Source organism: Rana temporaria, chromosome 6 (genome assembly GCF_905171775.1).
Source record: "Rana temporaria chromosome 6, aRanTem1.1, whole genome shotgun sequence".
Classification (NCBI taxonomy): domain Eukaryota; kingdom Metazoa; phylum Chordata; class Amphibia; order Anura; family Ranidae; genus Rana; species Rana temporaria.
Window position 1 is genome coordinate 7,992,440 of NC_053494.1, and position 23,497 is coordinate 8,015,936.

Consider the following 23,497-nt stretch of genomic DNA (forward strand, 5'->3'; position numbering starts at 1 on the left):
ATATTTTTACTAAAGCAATGGAGCAGAATACATTTTGGCTTAAATTTATTAAGTAAAACCGTTGCAAAATTGTATAACAAAGTGTGGGTTTTTTTCCTTGTGTTTTTATATAGGTAACAAATAAACCCAGTTGTGATTAAATACTACCAAGAGAAAGCTGTATGAAAAAAAAATTCATGAGTATAGTGTTGCATGACTGAGTAATTGTTGTTCAAAGTGTGACAGCGCTGAAAATTTGTCCTGGGCAGGAAGGGGGTGAAAGGGTCCGGTATTGAAGTGGTCAGGAAGTAAATGGTGTTTTTGTGCCCATGTCACCACCTTAGGATTTTTTTTTTTTTGCCACCTTCCTGGTCTGTGTGGGTTGGTCCAAAGTCCAGTTTGAGACCTTTCATCAGCTGGCAAAGGCCCCCCCCTTTTTTTTTTGTGTTGACATTTGTAATGCCTTAATCTTGTACGGGGTGATCAGATTTGTGTAGTGAGAAGTCTCTGCAGTCAGCAGAATTCATTTCAGAGGCCATTCCTCTAGAGCAGTGGTTCTCAACCTGGGGGTCAAATGATGATTTGCCAGGGGTCACTGAATCCCGGGCTGTTCCTCTCCCAGCCCTTTTGTGGCTGCCCAGCAGGGCTGTCCCTGGAGCCTGTGGCCGCCCAGCTGGGCTGTTCCTGGATAGAGAGATAAAAGGGAACGAAAGGAGAACAAAGAGTGGTACATCCTAAAATGTACCATAAGGGGTTTTAATACTGTATGAGTGGAAGAGACTCGGGAAGCGCTAAATGTCCGCGGGTTAGGGGTCGTAAATTACTTGGGTGCTGACAACTCACGCTATGATAATTATTTTACGGTCAGGGGTCCCCACAACTTAAGAGGGGGTTCACCCTATAATTCTTTTTTTCTAGCATTCAATTAAGCATAGTAGCGTGAGCTACAGTATGCTTTTATTTATTTTTTGCCCCGTACTCACTGTTTAATCCTATAGTGAAGATTCAGACTCCCCGCGGGGAATGGACGTTCCTATCCAGAGGGAAGATGATTGACGGCCGGCTCTGGCGCGTCACGCTTCTCCGGAAATAGCCGAAATAGGACTTGGCTCGGCACTGCGCCTAGTCTGTGCGCAGGCGCAGTATAGCACCGTGAAGAGCCGAGACCTACTCCGGCTAATTTCGGGGAGCGTGACGTGCCATAGCCGGCCGTCAATCATCTTCCCTCTGGATAGGAACGTCCATTCCCCGCGGGGAGTCTGAATCTTCACTATAGGATTAAACAGTGAGTACGGGGCTAAAAAATAAAAATAAAGGCATACTGTAGCTCGCGCTACTATGCTTAATTTAATGCTAGAATGTTATTGAGGGTGAACCACCGCTTTAGGAAATTTTATCAAGGGGTCACGGCAGTAGAGGGTTAACCACTGCTATAGTCAGATGAGCATTTAAAGCGTTTTTATTATTTCTTTTGTTAATGAAATAAAGTAGCATGTGATGGTACCAGTGCACCCTCTTTTTACATTGCAACCTAAAACATAACAAAGGTGGAGCATGTGCTTGTGTGCCCTATGGGCTTCTGACATTGCAAGGATTTTACTTTGGAAAGCACAGCATGCCTGAGTGATGAAATTAATACACCAAGTGTTAAATATTTTGTGTTTCCTAAAGTGTGTGTTGCTGAATTTTACCTTTGCATTAAAGCCAAAATACAGGCACAAAAAGTATTCAGTTATACTCCATTAACCTCAAAGCTTATAAATCTACTGTGTAAAGGCACTGAATTGCCTTTACACACCCAGATTGTACGTTGTGAAACAAGTGGCGTTAATACTGTACAGTACAAAGTCTCTGCTGAGAACAGAGCTGTGGGAGGGACCCAGCAGGCTCCACCCACTACAAGCTTCCTGCAGGACACTACAGGAGTAGGCGGAGACCAGAGCAGTCATCCTGCACTAGTCGAGAGCAGCAGTGACTGGTCTCTGGCAACATTTGTGTCACGCAGTATTACTGCAGATATGGGAGGAATACACAATGGGTACCAAGATTCAAGTAAGGCTACACATTGCATTTAAAATAATAATTTAAATTCGGCTGAAAATAAACCCTTTGTTATAGGGGTTGCAAACCCTTGTGTTTTAAAAAAATGTAATCATACTTTCCTCCACTGCAGTTCGTTTTGCATAGCGTGGCCCCGATCCTCGACTTCTGGGGTCCCCCAGTGGCTCTCGTGGCTCCTCCCTCGCATCAGAGAACCCCCTAGGAGAAGCACTCTCCCTGGGGGTTACCATACGGGCACGCTCCTGAGTCCAGCATTTGCATTCATAGACCCAGAATGCCAAACTCGGCCCTGTCGCCCGTGTCGTTAAATTTAATTGATAGTGCAACCATTGGCTCCTGCTGCTATCAATCTATCCAATCTAGAGCCGAGACCCTGGCCAGAGGGTTTGCATGTCTTCGGGAACGAACGGGCTCAGGTGAATTTAACTGGGTGGCTGGTCAGTGATGGGGTGAAAAAACCAAGGGTTTGCTTTTTAAGCCAAAAAAATTCCCATCCAAGTCATCTATGTTCATTGAAAGGATTTTAAGTACCGGTAACTGCCTTTTGCTATTCTGAAGAAATAAGTTTGTGTCTATGTGCAGAGGGAATCATTATGGAATTGATTTTTTTTTTCAGCTGCTGCACCTGCAGAGCTCTAATGGGGGAAAGTTGCAGGGTCTGCATCCTTTTAAACGGTTTCCCTTTTGAGAGTATCTCACCAAAACAAATTCCGTTTGCAAGGGATGCCCAAAGTCTGACTTGGTGCAAACTTTTGGGAAAATCGGTGAGCCAATCACACAAGCAAGAAATACAATTTCGGGGGGGGGGGGGGGGGGTGCAATGGTATACAGCAGGGGTCTCCAATCGTTCTAAGCCGAGGGCCAGTTTACTATCGCTTAGACTTTTTGGGGGAAGGACTGTGGCCAGTGGGAGTAGAAAAGGTCCCAACATCAGTGGGGAAAAAAACAATGCCCCATCTTTGGTATCGGTGATATGAATTGTACCCTATCGGTGTCGTTGAGGAACCACTTCCCATCATTGGTGTCATTGAGCTCAATTGGTGTCATTAAGAGGAATTGTGGTTATGAGGGAATTATGCCCCAAGGGCCATGTGCTCAGATGAAAAGGTGCCCCAAGGGCTAGATAAAACGAAGCACAGGGCCGCATCTGGTGACCACTGTTGTACAGGAGTTATATAGCGCTTGGTTTGCAAAATGCCTCTCGATATACGACTGTCTTTGTTAAAATATGACTAAAGAAAAGAGGGTTAGGCGGTTACAACAATAAAGGTGATGGACAGCTGTCTGGGGATGAAGGTTAGGGGTTCTGGGAGCTTACAATAATAGACGGGCAGGTGTCTGGGTATTAAGGTTAGGGGGTCCTGTTTTTGGGAGCTTACAATGAAGGTGATGGGCAGCTGTCTGGGGATGAAGGTTGGGGTGATCCTGGTTGTGGGAGCTTACATCAATAAAGGTGATGGGCAGCTGTATGGGGATGAAGGTTAGGGGGGTCCTTGTGGGAGCTTATAACAAAGGTGATGGGTAACTGTCTCGGGATGAAGGTTAGGGGGTCCTGGGAGCTTACAACAAAGGGGGGTGGGCATCTGTCTGAGGAGTTGGAGTAAGTAAGATTTAATTTGTGTAGCGTTGAGATAAGCTTTCATTTTAGAAATTGAGTTTCGATTTTCCACCTAAAGCCAGGCAATATATAGGATAGCCAGACAAATTGGGGTAGGCAGCCTCAAAGGATAGGAGAGGCTCTGGAGAAGTCCTGTAGTTGGGACGTGGGAGGTGACGAGGTGGGCAACAGGCAGTCTTGAGAGGAGTGAGGAATTTGGATATTGAGACAAGTGAGGGGTTGAGTTCATGGTTAAGGTTTAACGTTTTGTTAGGTTGAGGTAGGGGTGGGCTTCTCTGAAGTGATTTTTTCCTCTATTGCCTAAAGGCAGACAAAGTAGGTGGTTTTGAGTTGCCTTTGCAGGTGAAGGGAGCAAACCTGGAGCACGGACAACCTGACCTAGCAAGAAATGCATTTTTTTTTGTTAAACTGTAAGGCAGGCTACCCCGTGTTAGTGAGTAGTCCTTAATCTCTGCAGTCTGATCTCTGCTGCTCAGGTTAGTTTCACAGTTCAGCCTTTAAAAGGTGCTGACAGAAGCCCCTCTTTACCTGGCTGCTTAACACCTGCATGCTGTAAATGAAATATTACTTTTCATATTTGCCCGAATAAGTTAAAAAAAAAACATTAATCTGCCCAACATCGATAAATATACATTTTTTTTTGGTTTTAGTAAGTACGCATAAACTTATCTAATTCTTCATTACAGAAGCTAAGCAGATTTGGATCATCGGGAACACTGTCATATCTTTGGCTGGTCAGAGAGCCAAGGCTTGCTCTTTTGGCAAGGACCTCGGATTTGAAAAGAAAAACTTTACCGTTTGCTGGATGGGCAAGGCCATTCTGCAGTGGCGCGATTTGCGATCGGAGCTGAGTGAGACCATGGCCATATTAGGAATGCCGAGCATGATAATCATTCACTTGGGGGGCAATGATTTAGAGCATTTAAGCTATTTCAAGCTGGTTGATTGTGTGAGAAAGGACTTTTCTCAGCTCAGTAGGCAGTACCCGGACATAAAGTTTGTGTGGTCAGAAGTCCTGCCCAAGTTGTCGTGGCTGATGACCCCTCTGGATAAGACGAGATTGCAGTTTAACAGTATGGTCTCAAGCATCGCGGACAAGTGCGGCTTCGGGGTGATCACGCATGAAGGAGTTGAGCAGAGGTTGAACACCTCGTACAGGAAGAGAATTGGCGCTGGCATTACTGACATGGAGCTGGACATCTTCAACACAAAAATCAAAGACTATTTGACAAAGACCCTATGAATTGGAGTAGCAGATTTGGGTTAGCCTATCTGTTATTACTGTGATGTGTATTCATAGTAAACATTCATTAAACAAGTCATTTCAATCCAAATTGCAGAGCGTTTATACACTATTTGGCCAAAAATATCTGTACTCTTTTCATTTTGAAACTTCTCATTCCACAAAACTGGCTAAAATTTAGAAATTGTCCATCCCTTTACTGCTATAGCAGTTCCTTAGTTTTTCAGATGGTGGAAACAACAAATTAAATTGTGGCGCAACAAATGCTAATGCACCATTCACATTGGTCTCTTTCCCCCTAGATGGATATGAAGATAGCATATGTAGTTCATAAATCGTTCATAAGGTGTTCCTAAAAATCCCGTAGGAATGGTTTTGTACTTCAGTAGGCAGCTCCACCTGAGACATGGACCTTTTCATTGCAAAATAAAACACAAGGGCGGCCAGCTAAGTGCAGCATCAATATTGTGAGCAACAAGTCCGTCCCATATGTGACGTCACATCCTGCCCTTTGTTCCACAGTGGCTCTCCTCACTTCATGGATCATTAATCTTGGTTGCCTCACTGACCACGCATTGTTTACTGTCACTAAAGGCTCTTACGGTGGATGGCTTCCATCCAATGTGGCTGTAAATAAGCCCTGTGATTTGATGATTATTAGTTTGTATTTGGCTTTTTAATGGTAATAAACCCATTAATGTTGCATTTAGCTGGCACCCCTTGTGTTCTGTTTTTAGATGTCATGATTGGCTCCCTTTCACAAGATTAGGTTGGGGTGAGCGATCGGCTGTGTGTTTCCAGTTCATTTAACAGCATTTCCCCCTCCTGCTTCCCTTAACAGAAGGGGCCTTGAAAGGTGTTCTATATGGTGGCACCATATCAAAAGTTGCTGAGCTTTTCCACATAGGCCATTCTGAAAGCCTTTTGTTGAAGGTATAAATCGGGGCCCACTAACTGGCCAGGTTAGCAAGATAACTGAAACGCATCACAGGTGATATCATTTGCTGCTCGGTGATTGCAGTATTCTAGTCTGTATCTCCCCAAAGGTAATGCAAAAAACCTGGCCTGTTAGTAGGCCGTGGGGACAGGGTTGATTACCACTGGTATAAAGTGACAATAGGCCTATTCCCTTCAAAAGGAGGGGGGCACAGATTTTTTTTTTTGGCTTTATAGTGTATGCTTACCATAGTCATTGGGTTACTAGTTTAAAATTGACATGTTAGCTGGGTGCTCTTCAGCTATATATATATACATGAAGGACTGATCTGGTAGAATGATCTTCAGGGGTGTAATTTTTTTTTGATTCTTTTTTTTTTTTTTTTTTTTTTTTTTTTTTACGTGAATTATTGAGTTTTTCAAAGGTGTGTAGTGGTGTAACAGACTACCCAACAAGAAACTGAAGGCAAACCCAAAAAACATGGGGTATCAAAGAGCAGAAAAAGTTTGAATTGTGACAAAAAAACAATATGGTGGAGATAAAGCAGCCCATGGTAGGGTCTCCAAGCAATGCCGATAAGAGCATGTCTTTAAGGTTTCTATATAAGCAGTTCAAATGGACAAAGGTATGCTTGGTTTTGTGGAGACCATAATCGTGGTTACTGGGTTATCTGTTCCTGTAAGTTATGGAAGGAGAGAAAAGGTGGTTGACCAAGGAGGAGAAACTAGGTTGATTGGGTAGCCAGCTGTAGGGGAAAAAAAGGTGTTGGAAGTCGTAGGAACCAACCAGAGGAGAGGTATAGAATTCACATTTCGATTGGCCAAGAGGACCATATTTTGAGTAATGCAGCCACCACATTTTAATTTGGTAAGCTGCAATATGACATTTTTGGTTTCGGGTTTAATACCGCTTTAATCATATGAAATTTAAATACATTGAGTAGTTACCAGCTTCTGCCTTGTAAATGCTTGTTCATTCAGTCTTCCTGTGTGCTGAGTAACAGTCTGTTATAATCGCCACGATAAATGGGGTGCCCTTTGCCACAAGTTTAAAAAAAATTCCCCCCCCATGGTAACATTGGACAGTTGGGGGTAGGAATAACTTTGTTGACTCATCCAGGTTGTAGTGGGGAAAATCGGATCAGAAAATGACACTTCGGAGATGTTCCATACAGTTTCCCCAGTTAGGAAGAAATTGATTCCTGTTCAGTTTGATAATTGAGAGCTGGTTTCAGGCTCAAACTGAGACCGTAATTAAGGGTAAATTACTTGCGTTATGTAGAATTTTTATTTTAGGAAAGCCCTTTTATGTCAACTCTGAATAAAGAGTTTATATACTTCAGTTTTGGTGCAAATTGCATTGTTCCTGAGTAAGCCTTCTGATGTCATTTTGATAAAAATGTAGGTGTTTATATACCATAATTTTTTTTGGCCACGTAAGGTCTGTTAAATCTACTGTTGAAAAATGTTTGAGAAGTACAGAAACATTACCTGTTAATCCTGCTAGAAATCACGTGAGCTGATTACTTCCTGTGCTGCCCTATTTCAGTTACATTATTCCTGTTTTTATTTTTTTTATTTTTTTTTGAAGACTGGAAAATTCCTCATCCTCCCTGTTATGAATAGATAGCAAAGTGAGTTATTCGGTAGTCTTAGGGTGACCATGTAGCATCTTTATAGATACAATACTGTGAACACTGTCACCCTATGACAAAATTTTGTTTGCTCCAGGATCACTAGGCGAGCCAATGACAGGAAGTGTCATTTACAGGATCATTAGGCGGGTCTAAGACAGGAAGTGTTATTTACAGGATCATTAGGCGGGTCTAGGACAGGAAGTGTCTTTTACAGGATCACTAGGCAAGCTAATGACAGGAAGTGTCATTTACAGGATCACTAGGCAAGCTAATGACAGGAAGTGTCATTTACAGGATCACTAGGACGGAGTCATTTACAGGATCATTAAGCGGGTCTAGGACAGGAAGTATCATTTACAGGATCACTAGGGGGAGGGGCTTGGAAATTGTGTCACATCTGAGGATTTCTAATTTGCAACATTTTTGGGGATTTCGATACACATTTTAGGCTACACAGTATTTGGATTTACAGCCACCTAAATCCTTTTTTTTTTTTTTTTTTTTTTTTTTTGGGCAATAGTGTTATAACATGTAGCTGGACTTGAGCAGTCAGCCTTATCCTGTATGCGTTTTAAAGGAAAACTTTACATACAAGAACTATGAAGGTGGTCCCCCCCCCATCCCATCTGCAATATTGAGATGTGAAACCAAGCATGCAGAGCTTAGAGGGGCAAAATTCTGTTGGTTTTACACCTTTTTGATGTAGAGTAGGATGTCAGCAGTCAAAGCATTGAATCGGCATGACGGATGAGGGAATTGCTGCTCTTGCAAGACTGCAAAGTTTGTTTGTGGGGGGAGGACCAAAGGATAACAATGGCATTGGGAAAGTGCTTACTAAGGTTGTTGAGACTGAATGTTGAAATGTGCACCTTTTTAGGGCAGGCTGAAGCTTAGCACATGGGAAAATAAGTGTGTATACCCAACGATCTTTTTAGTTCATATGGCATGATGTAGTGATTTTTGTGTTTTTGTTTTTGTTCAGTCAAGTTTTTCGATGATTTCAGATTGTTCTCTAGCATTTCAGAAATACACATATACAATAATTTACCTTCAATGTAGATTGAATTTGAAGTGTTTTTGATTGCATGTTGTGAAGCTGGATTAATAAAAATCTATTTCTTTAACACCCAATAGTTTGTATTTTCATTCATCTTGCGTGGGGATCTCGAAGCTACGGCCCTCCCAGCTGTTGCGGAACTTACATCCCATGAGGCATTGTAGAACTGACATCTTGCACTACTAGGCATGATGGAAATTGTAGTTCCTGAACTGGAGGGCTATAGTTTCGGGACCCCTGATCTTGCGTGTTTGTGAACAGACCATGTTGCTTAACCTATTGTGGCCCTACGGTGACAAAAGGGTGGGCTTTTAAACTCCATGCTACACATATGCATCACTTGACCACCAATGCTTTCTGTGCTGGAAGCGTGCTCTGTCTGCGTTCCCAGCACAGAGGTGTCGGCTCTCAATCCCTTCTAATGTTTGGTAGCTGGCAGAACTGGCTCCCGATCATGTGACAGCCAATCGGTGGTCACATGATCACCGATCCTTCCTGTTCCCTGGCTTTCAGATCTTTTTAATGGGATGCTGTATGTCAGATGGGAAGGGGTTAAAACACAAATACTAATTTTGTACTTAAGTTCTTCAATGCATTTTAAATGCAACCATCTGAAAGCAGAACGAGAATCCTTTCTAGAACAATGCCACCTTGGCCTCAATTTAGCCGGTCTGGAAAGATCAATTTGAAATCAATTTTGTTCGTTCTTTACCTGGAGTTCAGCTTTAACACAATTAGTATATTCTGCTTGACGTAATGAGTTTTACATTTTATATTGCATCTATCGGCCATAACATTTTGACCACCCACCTAATGAGTAGGTCCCTCTTTTGCCATGACAAAACTGACCCTTTGAGGCATGGACTCCACTACCTCAAACATCACACTGCCTTCTCCTGCATCCTCTTCCTCACACACCCAGCCATCTGCCAAATGTAAAAAAGTGATTTATTAGACCAGGACACCACCTTCCATTGCTCTCTAGTCCAGTTCTGTTGCTCACTTGCCCATTTGTACACAGTGCTTCAGTTGGGTTAACAGGCTCTGTTCGGGTTTTGTGAAGCTTTTTCCCCCTCCCACCTCCAATAAAGACTGCAATGAATACCTTTTGACTTGTTGGCAAGTGGCCATCCTACTTGATGACACCATATCGGGTTGCTCAAACTTGACCCATTCCCCTAGCAATGTTTGTATCTGAAGGTTAGAGTTGTATAATTATTTGTGCAGCTCGTAAACCTGCACGGATTGGATAGATCCGCCTCACAAGTTGTTTTGGGAATCTGTTGGCAACTGCAGACTGATTCAATCATCAGGACTTTTTCATGATCTACTGACATATTGAGTTTCTTCACCAGGTTTTTTGCTTGATTGTATGTACGGTTCACATTGCACATGAGTTAATACGAGCGCATCAGTATTCATTTATGAGTTGGCAACTGACTTATCATTGGCACTACAGTAACAAGCTTTAATCATTCCTAAAAATCTGCTGCTGGACACCTTTCTCCTTCTGTTGTATTCCATGCCCTATTAAATGGTAGCAATGGAACCCCTTACAGCCGTCGTTATGACCGTTTTTGTTTTTCTGACCTGGGAAATCGGCAGATGTAGGCACAGCAGTCCCCAGGAGATGCAACACACCACGCCGTTGGGTGGGATAATATTTGATATAGTTGGACTGACCTTTTTCATGGTAAAGCAGAATGGTTTTGGATGTGTTTTTTATATTATAAATATTCTTTTTGCGTAGACGTGTTGTAAAAGTTGATTTCCTCCCCCCCCCCCCCCCCCCCCCCAGTGTTCATTCATAACATTCAGTTTCTCATGAGTCCATTACTGCATGCTTGTTGGCAATCCTGTGTTAAACTAACTTAAGGCCTGGTATCGTATTTAAAGCGGGGGTTCACCCAAAAAATTTTTAACATGACATTCAGCCGAGTTGTCAGAATGACAATTGGCTTTTTTTTTCCCCCCAGTGCAGCACAAATGCCGTATTTCCACCGCCGCTTCCGGGTATGTAATCTGCGGGACTGGGTGTTCCTAAGTGATTGACATCCATCCGAACGGCGCATACAGCGCGTCACTAGTTGCCGAAAGAAGCCGACCGTCGGTGCGCAGGTGCCGTATAGAGCCGACTCGCAGTCCGGCTTCTTTCGGCAACTAGTGATGCGCTGTATGCGCCGGTCGTAAGGATGTAAATCACTTAGGAACGCCCAGTCCCGCAGATTACATACCGTATTTTCACCGCTGCTTCCAGGTATGTGCTGCACTGAAAAAAAAAACGATTGTCATTCTGACAACTCGGCTGAATGTCATGTTAAATTTTTTTTTTTGTTGGGTGAACCCCCGCTTTAAAGAAAAAAACTTGCAAGCTAAAGGCATAATGAGCTGCTATGCATACTAGCTCATTATGAAATGCTCATCTTAGATTGAAGCACCCACAGTGGTCCCAGTACACGGCTCCACATGGCAACATTGCTCCCGGAGTTACTTCCGGGTATCGCACACTCCGGCACTGATTGGCCGGAGCTGCGATGTCGGGAGCCGCCGGCAACGGCACAAACGAGCCATTGCCTCGGTGCCGATTCCTCCTAAACCATGCAGGTTTAGGAGATATCCGGGGTAGCTAGAGGTATTATAGGCTTACCTGCAGTAAAAAGTGAATTGTAAAGGGTTTACTACCACTTTAAAATGCTTGTATACCCTAGATATACCCAGTGAAGAGACTCACCTCAGGTGATGCACAAAGATGAAACAAATCTTTCTACGTGAGTTTCAACGGTTTATCTGCAGCCCTCTTTTTCACATCCAATCAAAGTGTAGAATTTGGCACATGATCTCTCGACTCTAAAAAAGCAGATGGGGAGCTGAAGTCACTCTGCAGATTGAGAGCTACGCTCTGAATTGAGAACGGATTGTAGGGAAGGGGCAGAGCTAAGGCTGTCAATCCTGTGCTGAAGCTCGCTCCCTGTCACCTTTTCCCTTGGTGTCAGGAAAACTTGTCAGATGTGATTCATGCTGATTGCAGAGAAACAAGGCAGCTGAGATCAGTGCTCTGGAGCGAGGCAAGTACACACTATAGAAGGATATGCTTTGTTCATATTTCACAGCTGAGGTTTACAACCACGTTCAAGAGCACATGTACTGTGAAAGTTGTTCCCAGAAGGAAAGTCAAGGACTAGGCGCAAGTTCTCGCTGCAGCCAATCATTTCTTCTTTACAGACTTGTCAATCCTTGTCATCCACTGCCAGTGGATAAGTGGACCATCCTGGTACAAGGGTAGGGCCTTTATTCCCTATGCCTAAGCTACTGCTTTAAAGACTTGAAGAGGCAGCAGGAGATGTAGAGGAAACTTATATTCACAGAATGGGTGAAGTAGGCAGGTCCTTGCAGTGCAGGTGCTCAGATACAGCTTCCTCTCCAGCAAAGAGGTCATTGAGCGGCACAGTAGTGATATCACCAAATCTGGTTACACTAGCAGTCGCTTGCAGGCAGTCCCATCAGAAGTACATGGTTCCTTTTTTTTTTTTTTTTTCTTCAGGAAGATGGCAAATCTCAAGAGTGTAGGTGCACTTTAAAATGGGGGACTTGCTTCTTTGGCTCCATTAGTCTTTTAACGCTCCAATTACCAATGTTTGGTAGGATAAGCGCATCTGCACCATTGTCAAAGCGACTTAAATAATTGAGAAGCAAAATACTGTTTTTTTTTTTTTTTTTTAAACTGCCTTTTTAAGTGGGTTTATTGGTTGGCAAATTTAGCATTTTAAGTTTCTATGTTGTGTATTTATGTATCTTATGGTCCATGGCTATAGATGTACCCAATGTAATTAAAGCTGAACTCCAGGAAAACGGCCTTAAAATGCATGTAAAGGAGCGGTTTTACCTGGCAAATATTTGTATTTGTCCATCCAGTTCTGAGACTACACAGTCCAATCTCCCAGCATGGCCCTGCCGGACAGGGTAGAAGACCCGGTTTATCTCGGCTGCAGTTCTGTAACGCTTACAAGTCTTGTCCCTCACCCAGCCTGTGTTGGAAAGTGAAGAAAATAAGCGGCAGACTGATCTCCTCTTTGTTGGCACATGGGCGATGCAGCGTAACGGACGGTGCTGCATCATTTTCCCCAGCCTGATCATGTCTGTTCAGGGACAGCTGGAAGTGAATACCAAGTCAAATCCAAGTTCCGGTGGGTACCCATGGTGAATTTTTTAGCTCCCCTTTATAAAATCCACAAAAGCTTTATTTCCTTTGTTTTCCTGAAGTCCAGCTTTAAAAACGAATGGGTTCCCTTTTTAAAAATTTCCTTATTGCTCTCCTTGATTTATATTTGAGTTATTTAAAGTGGTAATTAAAAAAATAATCCTCCCTAGTCTTGTCAGGTACACAGTAAACATATTTAATTCTGCATTTCAGAAGTTAAGCAGATTTGGATTGTCGGAAACTCCATAATTTCTTCGGCTGCTAAGGATGCAAAGAAGTTTCCGTATGGCGAGAACCTGGGGTTTGAACCAGAAAATGTCGTAATCCATTGGATGGGCAAGTCCGGCATGCAGTGGAGCGAGCTGTTGCCAGCCCTGCGTGAAAAGTTTGCTGAGCTAGGAGCCCCAGATGTGTTGGTCATCCATCTAGGGGGAAGTGATTTGGGGCATATGAACAATAATTTAGTCTTCTCAGTGAAACAAATCCTGTCTACTCTCATCAGGTCTTACCCCAACACAAAGTTCATCTGGTCCTCAATACTTCCTAGAAAGGAGTGGTTGATGACGCCAAAGGAATTTAATCGGAAAAAGCTCTCCAAGGCACTTTCCGGCGTTGTTAAGGCAGCAAGATTCAAAGTGATTTGGCACAACGATATTGAGAAGAGATTTAGACATCCCCTGAGAAGCAGCGAAGAAGATGGTCTTACAAGTAAAGAGATGGACATGTTTTATGTGAGCCTCATACGCTTTATTCAAAGAGCCCTGAACTTCATTACTTTGACTGCTTAGTTTTTCAACATGGTAGACTTCAATCTGTTTTCATGGCCAGCCTTCTTTGTGTAATTGTTTTGAAATGGTAGTGTACTGGATTTACTGTATGCTAAATGGCCAAACCTATCTTTATACTTTCCTTTCCATTATTTCGTTCTAGATCCTGGATATTAAACTTTGTTTTAAATGTACTTTTTTATTGGTTCTTGCTGGTGTGTTATTACAATTTCACTTAGGTTCCCTGAAATAATGTATAAGTGCTGGACCTTCAAATCGGAAAGCCTGGCTATGTGCACTTCCTTGAATAAACCAGCTTGCTTATTCGTTCAAAAATTATAATTGGGGCACGTGGTCAGTTTTTGACTTTTGCTGGTTAACAAAACTTTAAGGGGCCCCATTCACACCAGATATAATAAGATGCATTTTTGACTTTGCTCCAATTGCAGAAATCCAGGTTATCCTATGGGCATGGTTCATACTCGTGCAGTACAAAAAAACAAACGGCATGCGAAGCAGTGCACTTGAAAGCCCAAAGAAAGATGTAAGTGACTTCAAAGGAAATGCAATCTTAATAATGCGAGTCATATGCACGCCACTGCTTATGCAAAAAAGTGGTTTCTGGTGTGAATGGGCCTTAAGGAGTTAATTTAATAAGCAGTGATGTCCTTACCACAGCTATATTGCTTTGAAAAAAATGCACATTCCAAAAGCTGAGCCAGTGGAGGGCTATTAAAATTCAAAATGGTTTGGAGCCAAGAGCAGACCCCAGTCAACTTAGAGTTTTCTTCTGAGTTGTGCAAAGAAAACCTGCTAGGACACACAGCCGACACCCGGCCCCCACACCGTGGCCTGTATAAACGAATGACAGGCCCTCCTAAGCCTCCCAACATGACCTGAATGAATGACGGGCCCCCCCTAAGCCTCCGCACTGTGGCATGTATTTAATAAATAACTAAAATGCAGAGGAGTATTGAAATAGCAATCTATCCTCCTTTACAAATAAGGCTTACACAAATGTTAAAGTCCATTCGAGCACATGGATTTGCATTGGTTTTGGTGGCAGAAAGCATGCAGTTAGATCACGGACAGAACACTACCCCCAACAGCAGAGGCGTTGTGTGCATTTTTTACTTTCATACCGGCATAAGCCAACACAAAAGCGGGGGCTGTGCCATGTTGGAAGAATAGGAGGGGGTCCATTCTTTGTTCAGCTTGACTGTAAAGGGTGTTGAATGATTAATATTTTTGTATGTAAAGTGCTGCGTAAATTGACGGCGCTTTTATAAGTACCTAAATAATAAATACTCTTCACCTGTGGATTAGTTGTGCTAACAAATGTATCTCCTATATATCAGAGCTGCATTTTTTGTGTTCATTCTTTACCTGGAGTTCAGCTTTAACAAAATTGGTATATTCTGCTCGACATGAGTTTTACATATTATACTCCTCTATCGGCCATAACATTTTGACCACCCACCTAATATTGAGTAGGTCCCCCTTTTACCATGAACAGGACTGACCGTTTGAGGCATGGACTCCACCACCTAAAGCAATGCACTGCCTCCACCGGCTTGCCTTCTCCTGCTTCCGGGTGCCATCTCCTCCCCAGACACACCCAGCCATCAGCCTAATGTGAAGTGATTCATCAGACCAGGCCACCTTATTGCATTGCTCTCTAGTCCAGTTCTGATGCTCTCTTGCCCATTTGTAGGCGGTGTGACACGGGTCAGCATGGTACATGGCTGCCCATACTTCAGGGTTTGACAAATCAGCTTGGAATCTAGAAGCCAGCTAAAGTTATAAGCCAGAAACGCACCCCGTCACGCCGAGCTCGTGCGCAGAAGCGAACGCATACGTGAGTAGCGCCCACATATGAAAGCGGTGTTCAAACCACACGCCGCGATTGGTAGAGCGAGAGAAATTACTCTTAAACCTCCTCTGTAACTCAAAGTGCAACCTGTAGAATTTGTTTTAAACGTCGCCTATGGAGATTTTAAAAAGTAATGTCGCCATTCCACGAGCGGACGCAATTTTGAAGCGTGACATGTTGGGTATCAATTTACTCGGCATAACATTATCTTTCACAATATGAAACAAAATTGGGCTAACTTTACCGTTTATTTTTTATTTAAAAAGTGTGTGTTTTTACTAAAAGTACGCTTGTAAGACCGCTGCGCAAATGCGGTGTGACAAAGTATTGCAACGACCATCATTTTATGCTCTAGGGCATGGGTCTTCAAACTACGGCCCTCCAGTTCAGAAACTACAATTCCCATCATGCCTAGTCATGTCTGTGAATGTCAGTGTGTTACAATGCCTCATGGGATGTGTAGTTCTACAACAGCTGGAGGGCCGTAGTTTGATGATCCCTGCTCTAGGGTGTTGGAACTCTAAAACATTACATATATTTTTTATTCTAATTAGAGGGAAGGAGATGGCAGTGAACACACAGGGGAAGCTCCATTAGCATTGCTGGTTGTCGTGTCATGCCAACGGCCACCAAGATGTTGCCAGATTACAGAAGGAAGCATAGGCCTGCATAAGGTCTCAAAGCCGCCGCCTCAATTACCGGCCGGCACGATCGCACACCGAGACGCAGGATGGGGTATCCTGTGTCTCCGTGCACCTGCACGTCGGGCCGCAGCTTTGCGGCCTTCTGCAGGCCTATGCTTCCTTCCCCAGGTGCCAGGTCGCTTAATTCTTTTCGCAATTGCTACCTGGCTCCTGGATTTCATCGAACCCTGGCGTACGCCACAAGCCGTGATGTACCCTTCTGTTGGAACCAGCATTAAAGTGTTTACCCCCCAAAACAGAAAATTCATATTCTATTCCCTTAATGCAGATTAAACGGCACAGTGCTTTTGCTATGTAATCTGTCCCCCTTCTAAACTGAAAAAAAAAAAAACTTTCTGTATGCCCCTCTATACTGACCACAAAAATCAGGGCTGCTGGGCCCTGACCACTGTGGTCAGTGCGTCCCTGCGTCATACACTGCTGTCCTCGGACCACTGTGGTCTGACTGTGCCCCTGCAGGGGAGATTCACCTTCTTTATTGGTCATGTTTACCATTCTCACCAAAAGTGAAAAAATCAGCCACATTTGGGTGGTTCCCAGAACAGTAATAGATGGGAAATCTTCCACTAGTTCTAATCACATCAGGGATTCCCTCAATTTAAATGGATTTCATTACTTCCTGTTTGGCTGTGGGACAGGAAGGGAGGGGAAATCTCCCCTGTAGGACACTGATTGCAACTGAAAAGCAAAGGCTTTCGTTTTGTTCTACTCCAAGTACCTGCATGAACATGCTATCTTTTTTTTATTTTATTTTTTATTTATCAAAGAAACCAGTCCACACAGATCAACAACATACAACAATCACAGCAGAGAAAACATAAGTTGTATACATTCACAAATGTGCAAAGGGGCTTATGCTCCTATAAAACATTATTTCAGTGAAGCGTCAAAATGTGATTTTAAGCCCCGAGGAGGATGTGTCCTTCCTCCTTTGAGGTTTTTACCTCATGCATTAATAGCGTATCCCGTACGGACTGGCCTCCAGGTCCATTTTCCGTTTTCAATAATGGGTTAAAGGTTAGAGAGGAAAGAAGTGTAGAGAAACTCATAGTGAAGAATGGGTGGGGAAGGTGGGGAGAAAAGGGGGGGGGGGGGGGGGGAGTTGCACCGGCAGGGTCGGTGTAAAGTGCCCCGAAGGGCGTAAGGAGTATCCAATCCGTTTCCGGATATTCTGCATGTCTAGAAGAGCAGGCATTATACCTGCGGCTGATTTAGGGTCGGGCAGTCGACCTCTCTGAGACTGACCTTCGTCTGAGCATTTAAACACGTTGTACAGCTGCCACGTCTCAGAGTATGTCTCCTGACGTTGGCTGGAGAGGACCAAGTCCTCCATTCGGCTGATCTCGTCCACTCCGTTCAGCCAGAGTGCAATAGTTGGAGGATGAGGGGACTTCCAGCGGAGAGGCACGCAGGCCCTGGCTGCGTCCAAAAGGTGGCGCACCACCGATGTCTTATAGACTCCCGGTGGTATATTGGTTGCATGCAGGAGGAAGTAGGCCGGGTCATCCGGGACTATGTATCCTGTACATTTTTGTGTGATCCGGCGTACCTCTCCCCAGAAGCCCCTGATCCGTGGACAGGTCCAGAAGACGTGTAGCAAAGTGCCTCTATCCCGCTTGAACATGCTATCTTTTTAAAATGGTTTTTATAATCTCCTTTTGAGCTAGTGCTAGGAACCATGTTCTGTAGTATACACTTAGGTTGACTGCAGGGAAAAGCAGAGGGGACTTCATTAGCCTGTTTCTACTTAGTTTTTTTCACACATTTTGGTGGGGGTTTGACCTACATATATTTACCTATACCTATATACTCTACATATCCAAAGGTATCCAGGCACATTCCTTTGCAACGTCTCATTACCATTCAAAAGTTATAATTGCAGAAATGATTTGGTTGTTGCTGCTGTAGCAACCTTTTTCTGAGGCTTTAGGTCTTGGAACATTGTTGGTTGGATTTGCTGCTTCAGTTAGTTTCTAAAGCAAAGTATTGTAGTATAAAATAAAATCATGTTTGCCTGAGAGGCCCCAAATCTCTCCTTCGGTACCCTGCTGGCGATCTTTGCTCCTCTTCTGTGTGCCCCCCATAGCAAGCCAGCTCCAGAGTGGTGTGTCTACAGAGCAGAGCTTGGCCTTGCACCCTCTTCTTCCTCAATGCATTTGACCGCAGGAGCCAGTGGCTCCTACTGCTGCCTGAGTCCATGTCAAGAGGAAGAAAGGGGAGAAGAGATGCAGCTTTGCACAGCACTGGATCTCTTCTCCCCTCTTCCCCTTCACGCAAGGAAGGACAAAAAAAAACATGACTTTACCTTCATGCAGGAAAATGCATAAAGTTTTTTTTTTTTTTTTTTTTTAAATCAGGTTTTGGCTTTAGAACCACTTTAACGGGGGTCTGTTATTTTGGTGATCAGGCCAGATGAACAGTCAGTGTTCCACTTTGTCCCTCAGTGCTTCAGTTGTGAAGACTGCAATGAATACCTTTTTGACATGTTGGAAAGTGGCCATCCTACTTGATGGCACTGTATCGGGTTGCTCAAACTTGACCCATTCCCCTAGCAATGTTTGTATCTGAAGGTTAGAGTTGTATGATTATTTTATTTGTGCAGCTCCTAAATCTGCACAGATTGGATAGATCCACCTCCCAACTGACTTATTGGCACTACAGTAACAAGCTGTCCTCAGAATTCCTAAAAATCTGCTGCTGGACACAATTCTCCTTGTGTTGTATTCCATGCCCTATTAAACGGTAGCAATGGAACCCCTTACAGCCGTCGTTATGACTGTTAGTTTTGCTGACCTGGGAAATCGGCAGATGTAGGCACAGCAGTCCCCAGGAGATGCAACACACACCGTTGGGTAGAATAATATTTGATATAGATGGACTGACCTTTTCAAGGTAAAGCAGAATGGTTTTGGATGTTTGATATTATAAATATATTTTCTTTTTGTGTTGACTTGTTATAAAAGTTGACTTATTGTTTTTCCCCCAGTGTTCATTTATAACATTCAGTTTCTCATGAGTCCATTACTGCATGCTTGTTGGCATCCTGTGTTAAACTAACTTAAAGGGGTTGTAAAGACAAATATTTTACTCCTAAAGTCTGACAGTAGCCGATATAATGCAAAAATATTACTTTTTACTTTAGTTTGATACCTGTTGAAATGGAGCTGTTTTATTCAGCTCCGTCACTCCTGAATCATTATTCTCACTGACTTCCTGGTTTGCGGTGCACATTCATTCTTGCTACATCACGGCCTAATGGGAACTACAGTTCCTATTAGACTTAGCCTCCATGCCTGTGAGGGACAAGAGCATCTTCACGCAGGGCTGTAGTCATAGGGAGGGGGTGAGCACATTCTGCGTTCCACCATGCAAAACGGCTCAGATGCTGGTGGAAAGCAAGAAGAGGAGTGACAGGAAATGGCATTTTCAAACCTGGATTACTGTATTTTGGAGGTCAAAAGGAAAAACGAGGTAAGTGATATTTAAATGCTCTAGCTTACAGCAATCAATTGATCTAATAAAAACGAACCTTTAGTGTTTAAGGCCTGGTATCGTATTTAAAGAAACAAACTTGCAAGATAAAGGCTTAATGAGCTGCTATGCATACTAGCTCATTATGAAATGCTCAGCTTGGATTGAAGCAGTGGTCCCAGTACACAGCTCCAGATGGCAACATTGCTCCCGGAGTTACTACCGGGTATCGCGGACTCCGGCAATGTGATTGGCCAGAGCTGCGATGTCGGGAGCCGCCAGCAACAGCACAAACGAGCCATTGCTTCAGTGCTTATGTGCCGATGACTCCTAAACCGTGCAGGTTTGGGAGATTTCCGGGGAAGGTACAGGTACGCCTTATTATAGGATTAACTGTAGTAAAAAGTAAATTGTAAAGGGTTTACTACCACTTTAAAATGGTTGTATACCCTACATATACCCAGTGAAGTGACTCTCCTCAGGTGATGTACAAAGATGAAACTAATCCTCCTACGTAAGTTTCGGTTTATCTGCAGCTTTCTTTTCCACATCCAATCGAAGTATAGAATTTGGCACATGTTCTCTCGACTGAAAAGCAGGAGATGGGGAGCTAAAGTCTCACCCTGCAGATTGAGAGCTACACTCTGAATTGAGAACAGATTGTAGGGAAGGGGCAGAGCTAAGGCTGTCAATCCTGTGCTAAAGCTCGCTCCGTCACTTTTTTTCCCCCCCTTGGTGACAGGAAAACTTATCAAATGTGATTCATGCTGATTGCAGAGAAACAAAGCCAAAGAGATCAGTGCTCTAGAGCGAGGCAAGTACACACTATAGAAGGATATGCTTTTTTCATATTTCACAGCTGAGGTTTACAACCACGTTCAAGAGCACATGTACTCTGAAAGTTGTTCTCAGAAGGAAAGTCAAGGACTAGACGCAAGTTTTCTCGCTGCAGCCAATCATTTTTTCTTTACAGACTTGTCAATTCTTGTCGTCCACTGCCAGTGGATAAGTGGACCATCCTGGTACAAGGGTAGGGCCTTTATTCCCTATGCCAAAGCTGCGGCCTCAAAGACTTGGGAAGAGGCAGCAGGAGATGTAGAGAAAACTTATATTCACAGAATGGGTGAAGTAGGCAGGTTCTTGCAATGCAGGTGCTCAGATACAGCTTCCTCTCCAGCAAGGAGGTCATTGAGCGGCACAGTAGTGATATCACCAAATCTGGTTACACTAGCAGTCAGCCAGCAGTCGCTTGCAGGCAGTCCCATCAGAAGTACATGGTTGGTGTTTTTGTTTTCTTTTTTTTTTCTCCATGAAGATGGCGAATCTCAAGAGTGTAGGTGCACTTTAAAATGGGGGACTTGCTTCTTTGGCTTCATTAGTCCTTTAAAGCTCCAATTACCAATGTTTGGCAGGATAAAGCACATCTGCACCATTGTCAAATTGACTTAAATAATTGAGAAGCAAAATACTGTTTTTAAAGTGGGTTTATTGGTTGGCAAATTTAGCATTTTCCGTTTCTATGTTGTGTATTTATGTATCTTATGGTCCATGGCTATAGATGTACCTAATGTAATTAAAGCTGAACTCCAGGAAAACAGCCTTAAAATGCATGTAAAGGAGCGGTTTTACCTGGCAATTATCTGAATTTGTCCATCCAGTTCTGAGACTACACAGTCCAATCTCCCAGCATGGCCCTGTCGCACAGGGTAGAAGACCCTTTTTATCTCAGCTGCAGTTCTGTAACGCTTACAAGTCTTGTCCTTCACCCAGCCTGTGTTTGGAAAGTGAAGAAAATAAGCGGCAGACTGATCTCGTCTTGGCACATGGGCGCTGCAGCATAACGGACGGTGCTGCTTCATTTTCCCCAGCCTGATCTGGTCTGTTCAGGGACAGCTGGAAGCGAATATCAAGTCAAATGAAGTAACAGTGCTACTTGCATTTAGAAACGAATGCCTTTTAAATTACATTTGCTGTTGGGTAGACTTTTATTGCAAATAAAGCACTTGTACATTTGGCAAGATAGGTGGGTGCCCATGGTGAATTTTGGCTCCCCTTTATGTATGAAAACCACAAAGCTTAATTTCATTTTCTTTGTTTTCCTGAAGTCCAGCCTTAAAAACTAATGGGTTCCCTTTTTTAAAAATTGCTTTAATGCTCGCCATGATTTTATTTTTAATGAGGTTTTTTATTTAAAATGGTAATACAAAAATAATCCTCCCTAGTTTTGGCAGGTACACAGTAAACCATATTTAATTCTGCATTTCAGAAGTTAAGCAGATTTGGATTGTCGGAAACTCCGTCATTTCTTCGGCTGCTAAGGATGCGAAGAACTTTCCATATGGCGAGAACCTGGGGTTTGAACCAGAAAATGCCATTATCCGTTGGATGGGCAAGTCCGGCATGCAGTGGAAGGGGCTGTTGCCAAGCCTGAATAGAAGGTTCACTGAGCTCGGAGCCCCAGATGTTATAATCATCCATCTAGGGGGCAGTGATTTAGGACATACGAACAATCAAAAAATAGTCCTTTCAGCAAAATTTAGCATGAGTATTCTCGTCAGGCGTTGCCCCAACACAACGTTCATCTGGTCTTCAATACTACCTAGAAAGGAGTGGTTGATGACTCCTAAGGACTTTCATCGGAAAAAGCTCAGTATGTCACTTGCCGATGTTTTTGAGGCATCAAGATTCAAAGTGATTTGGCACAACGATATTGAGGAGAAATTTGAAGATCCTCAGAGAAGTAGCCAACCCGAAAGTCTTACAAGTGAAGAGATGAACATGTTTAATGTGAGCCTCGTACACTTTATTCAAAAAGCCCTCAACACCATGAAAGAGACTGCTTAGTTTGTCAACATTGTGGACTTCAATCTGTTTTCATGGCCAGCATTCTTTGTTTATTTTGAAATGGTAGTGTACTTATCGTATTTACTGTATCCTAAATAGCCAAACCTCTTTATACGTTCCATTATCTCGTTCTAGATCCTGGATATTAAAGTTTTTTAGATGTACTTTTCATTGGTTCTTGCTCACATTTGTGTTGTACATTTTTGCAGGGAACGTAAGTGAAATTGTAAAAAGTGCTGGGCTTTCAAATTAGAAAGCCTGGCAATGTGCACTTCCTTGTTTAGAAAACCAGCTTGCTTATTTAAAAATTATAATTGGGGAGCGTGGTCGGTTTTTGACTTTTGCTGGTTTAATAAACACTAAGACCCATTTACACCAGATATAATAAGATGCATTTTTGACTATGCTCCAATTGCATAGACAGTTTAGAAATCCAGGTTATCTTATGGGCATAGTTCATACTAGTGCAGTACAAAAAACAAACGGCATGCTGCATTTTCTGCACTGCGAAGCAGTGCACTTGAAAGCCCAAAAAAGATAAAGTGACTTCAAAGGAAATGCAAGCTTAGGAAAAATGGAGTCATGTGCATGACAATGCTTATGCAAAAAATGTGTTTTCTGGTGTGAATGGGCCTTAAGGAGTTCATTTTAATAAGCAGTGATGTCCTTGCCACAGCTATATTACTGCTTTGAGAAAAAAAATTACATTTCTAAAGCGGAGCCAGTGGAGAGCTATTAAAACTCAAAATGGTTTGGAGCCATAAGCAGACCCCAGTCACTGAATTGACAGGCCCTTCCTTCAACTTGCTGTTCTTTTGAGCTATACAAAGAAAATCCATATGACACAGCCTCCACACTCGCCTGTATAAATGACGGGACACCCAAGCCTCCACACTGGCCTGTATAAATGATGGGACACCCAAGCATCCACACTGTGGCCTGTACGAATAACTGTAAAATGCAGAGGAGTATTGCAATGGCAATCTATCCTTTCCAAATAAGGCCCTATGTAATGAAGATGAGCTACTTTCACTAGTTATGTTTGTGGAGCTTGCACAAATGTTAGTCCATTCGAGAACATTGGTTTTGGTGGCAGAAAGAGGGCAGTT

The 23,497-nt window shown here is 43.2% G+C and overlaps 1 protein-coding gene across 15 annotated transcripts in view; it reads left to right on the top strand.

The window, feature by feature from the left end:
- The window catches only part of LOC120943001 (nuclear factor 7, ovary-like), a 166,985-nt gene that overhangs the window by 37,520 nt on the left and 105,968 nt on the right, over positions 1 to 23,497 (top strand). Inside the window, exon 9 of one of the 15 annotated variants that reach the window (XM_040356025.1) lies at positions 21,811 to 22,557. The exons of 12 other annotated variants lie outside the window; for them this stretch is intronic. In XM_040356025.1, coding sequence (XP_040211959.1) covers positions 21,811 to 22,388 — 578 coding nt within the window. In that variant the 3' untranslated portion in view covers positions 22,389 to 22,557. Of the gene's footprint in view, positions 1 to 4,344; positions 5,026 to 12,942; positions 13,691 to 21,810; positions 22,558 to 23,497 lie in introns of those variants that run through there. 2 more of the 15 variants (XM_040356034.1, XM_040356028.1) reach the window with 2 other exon arrangements.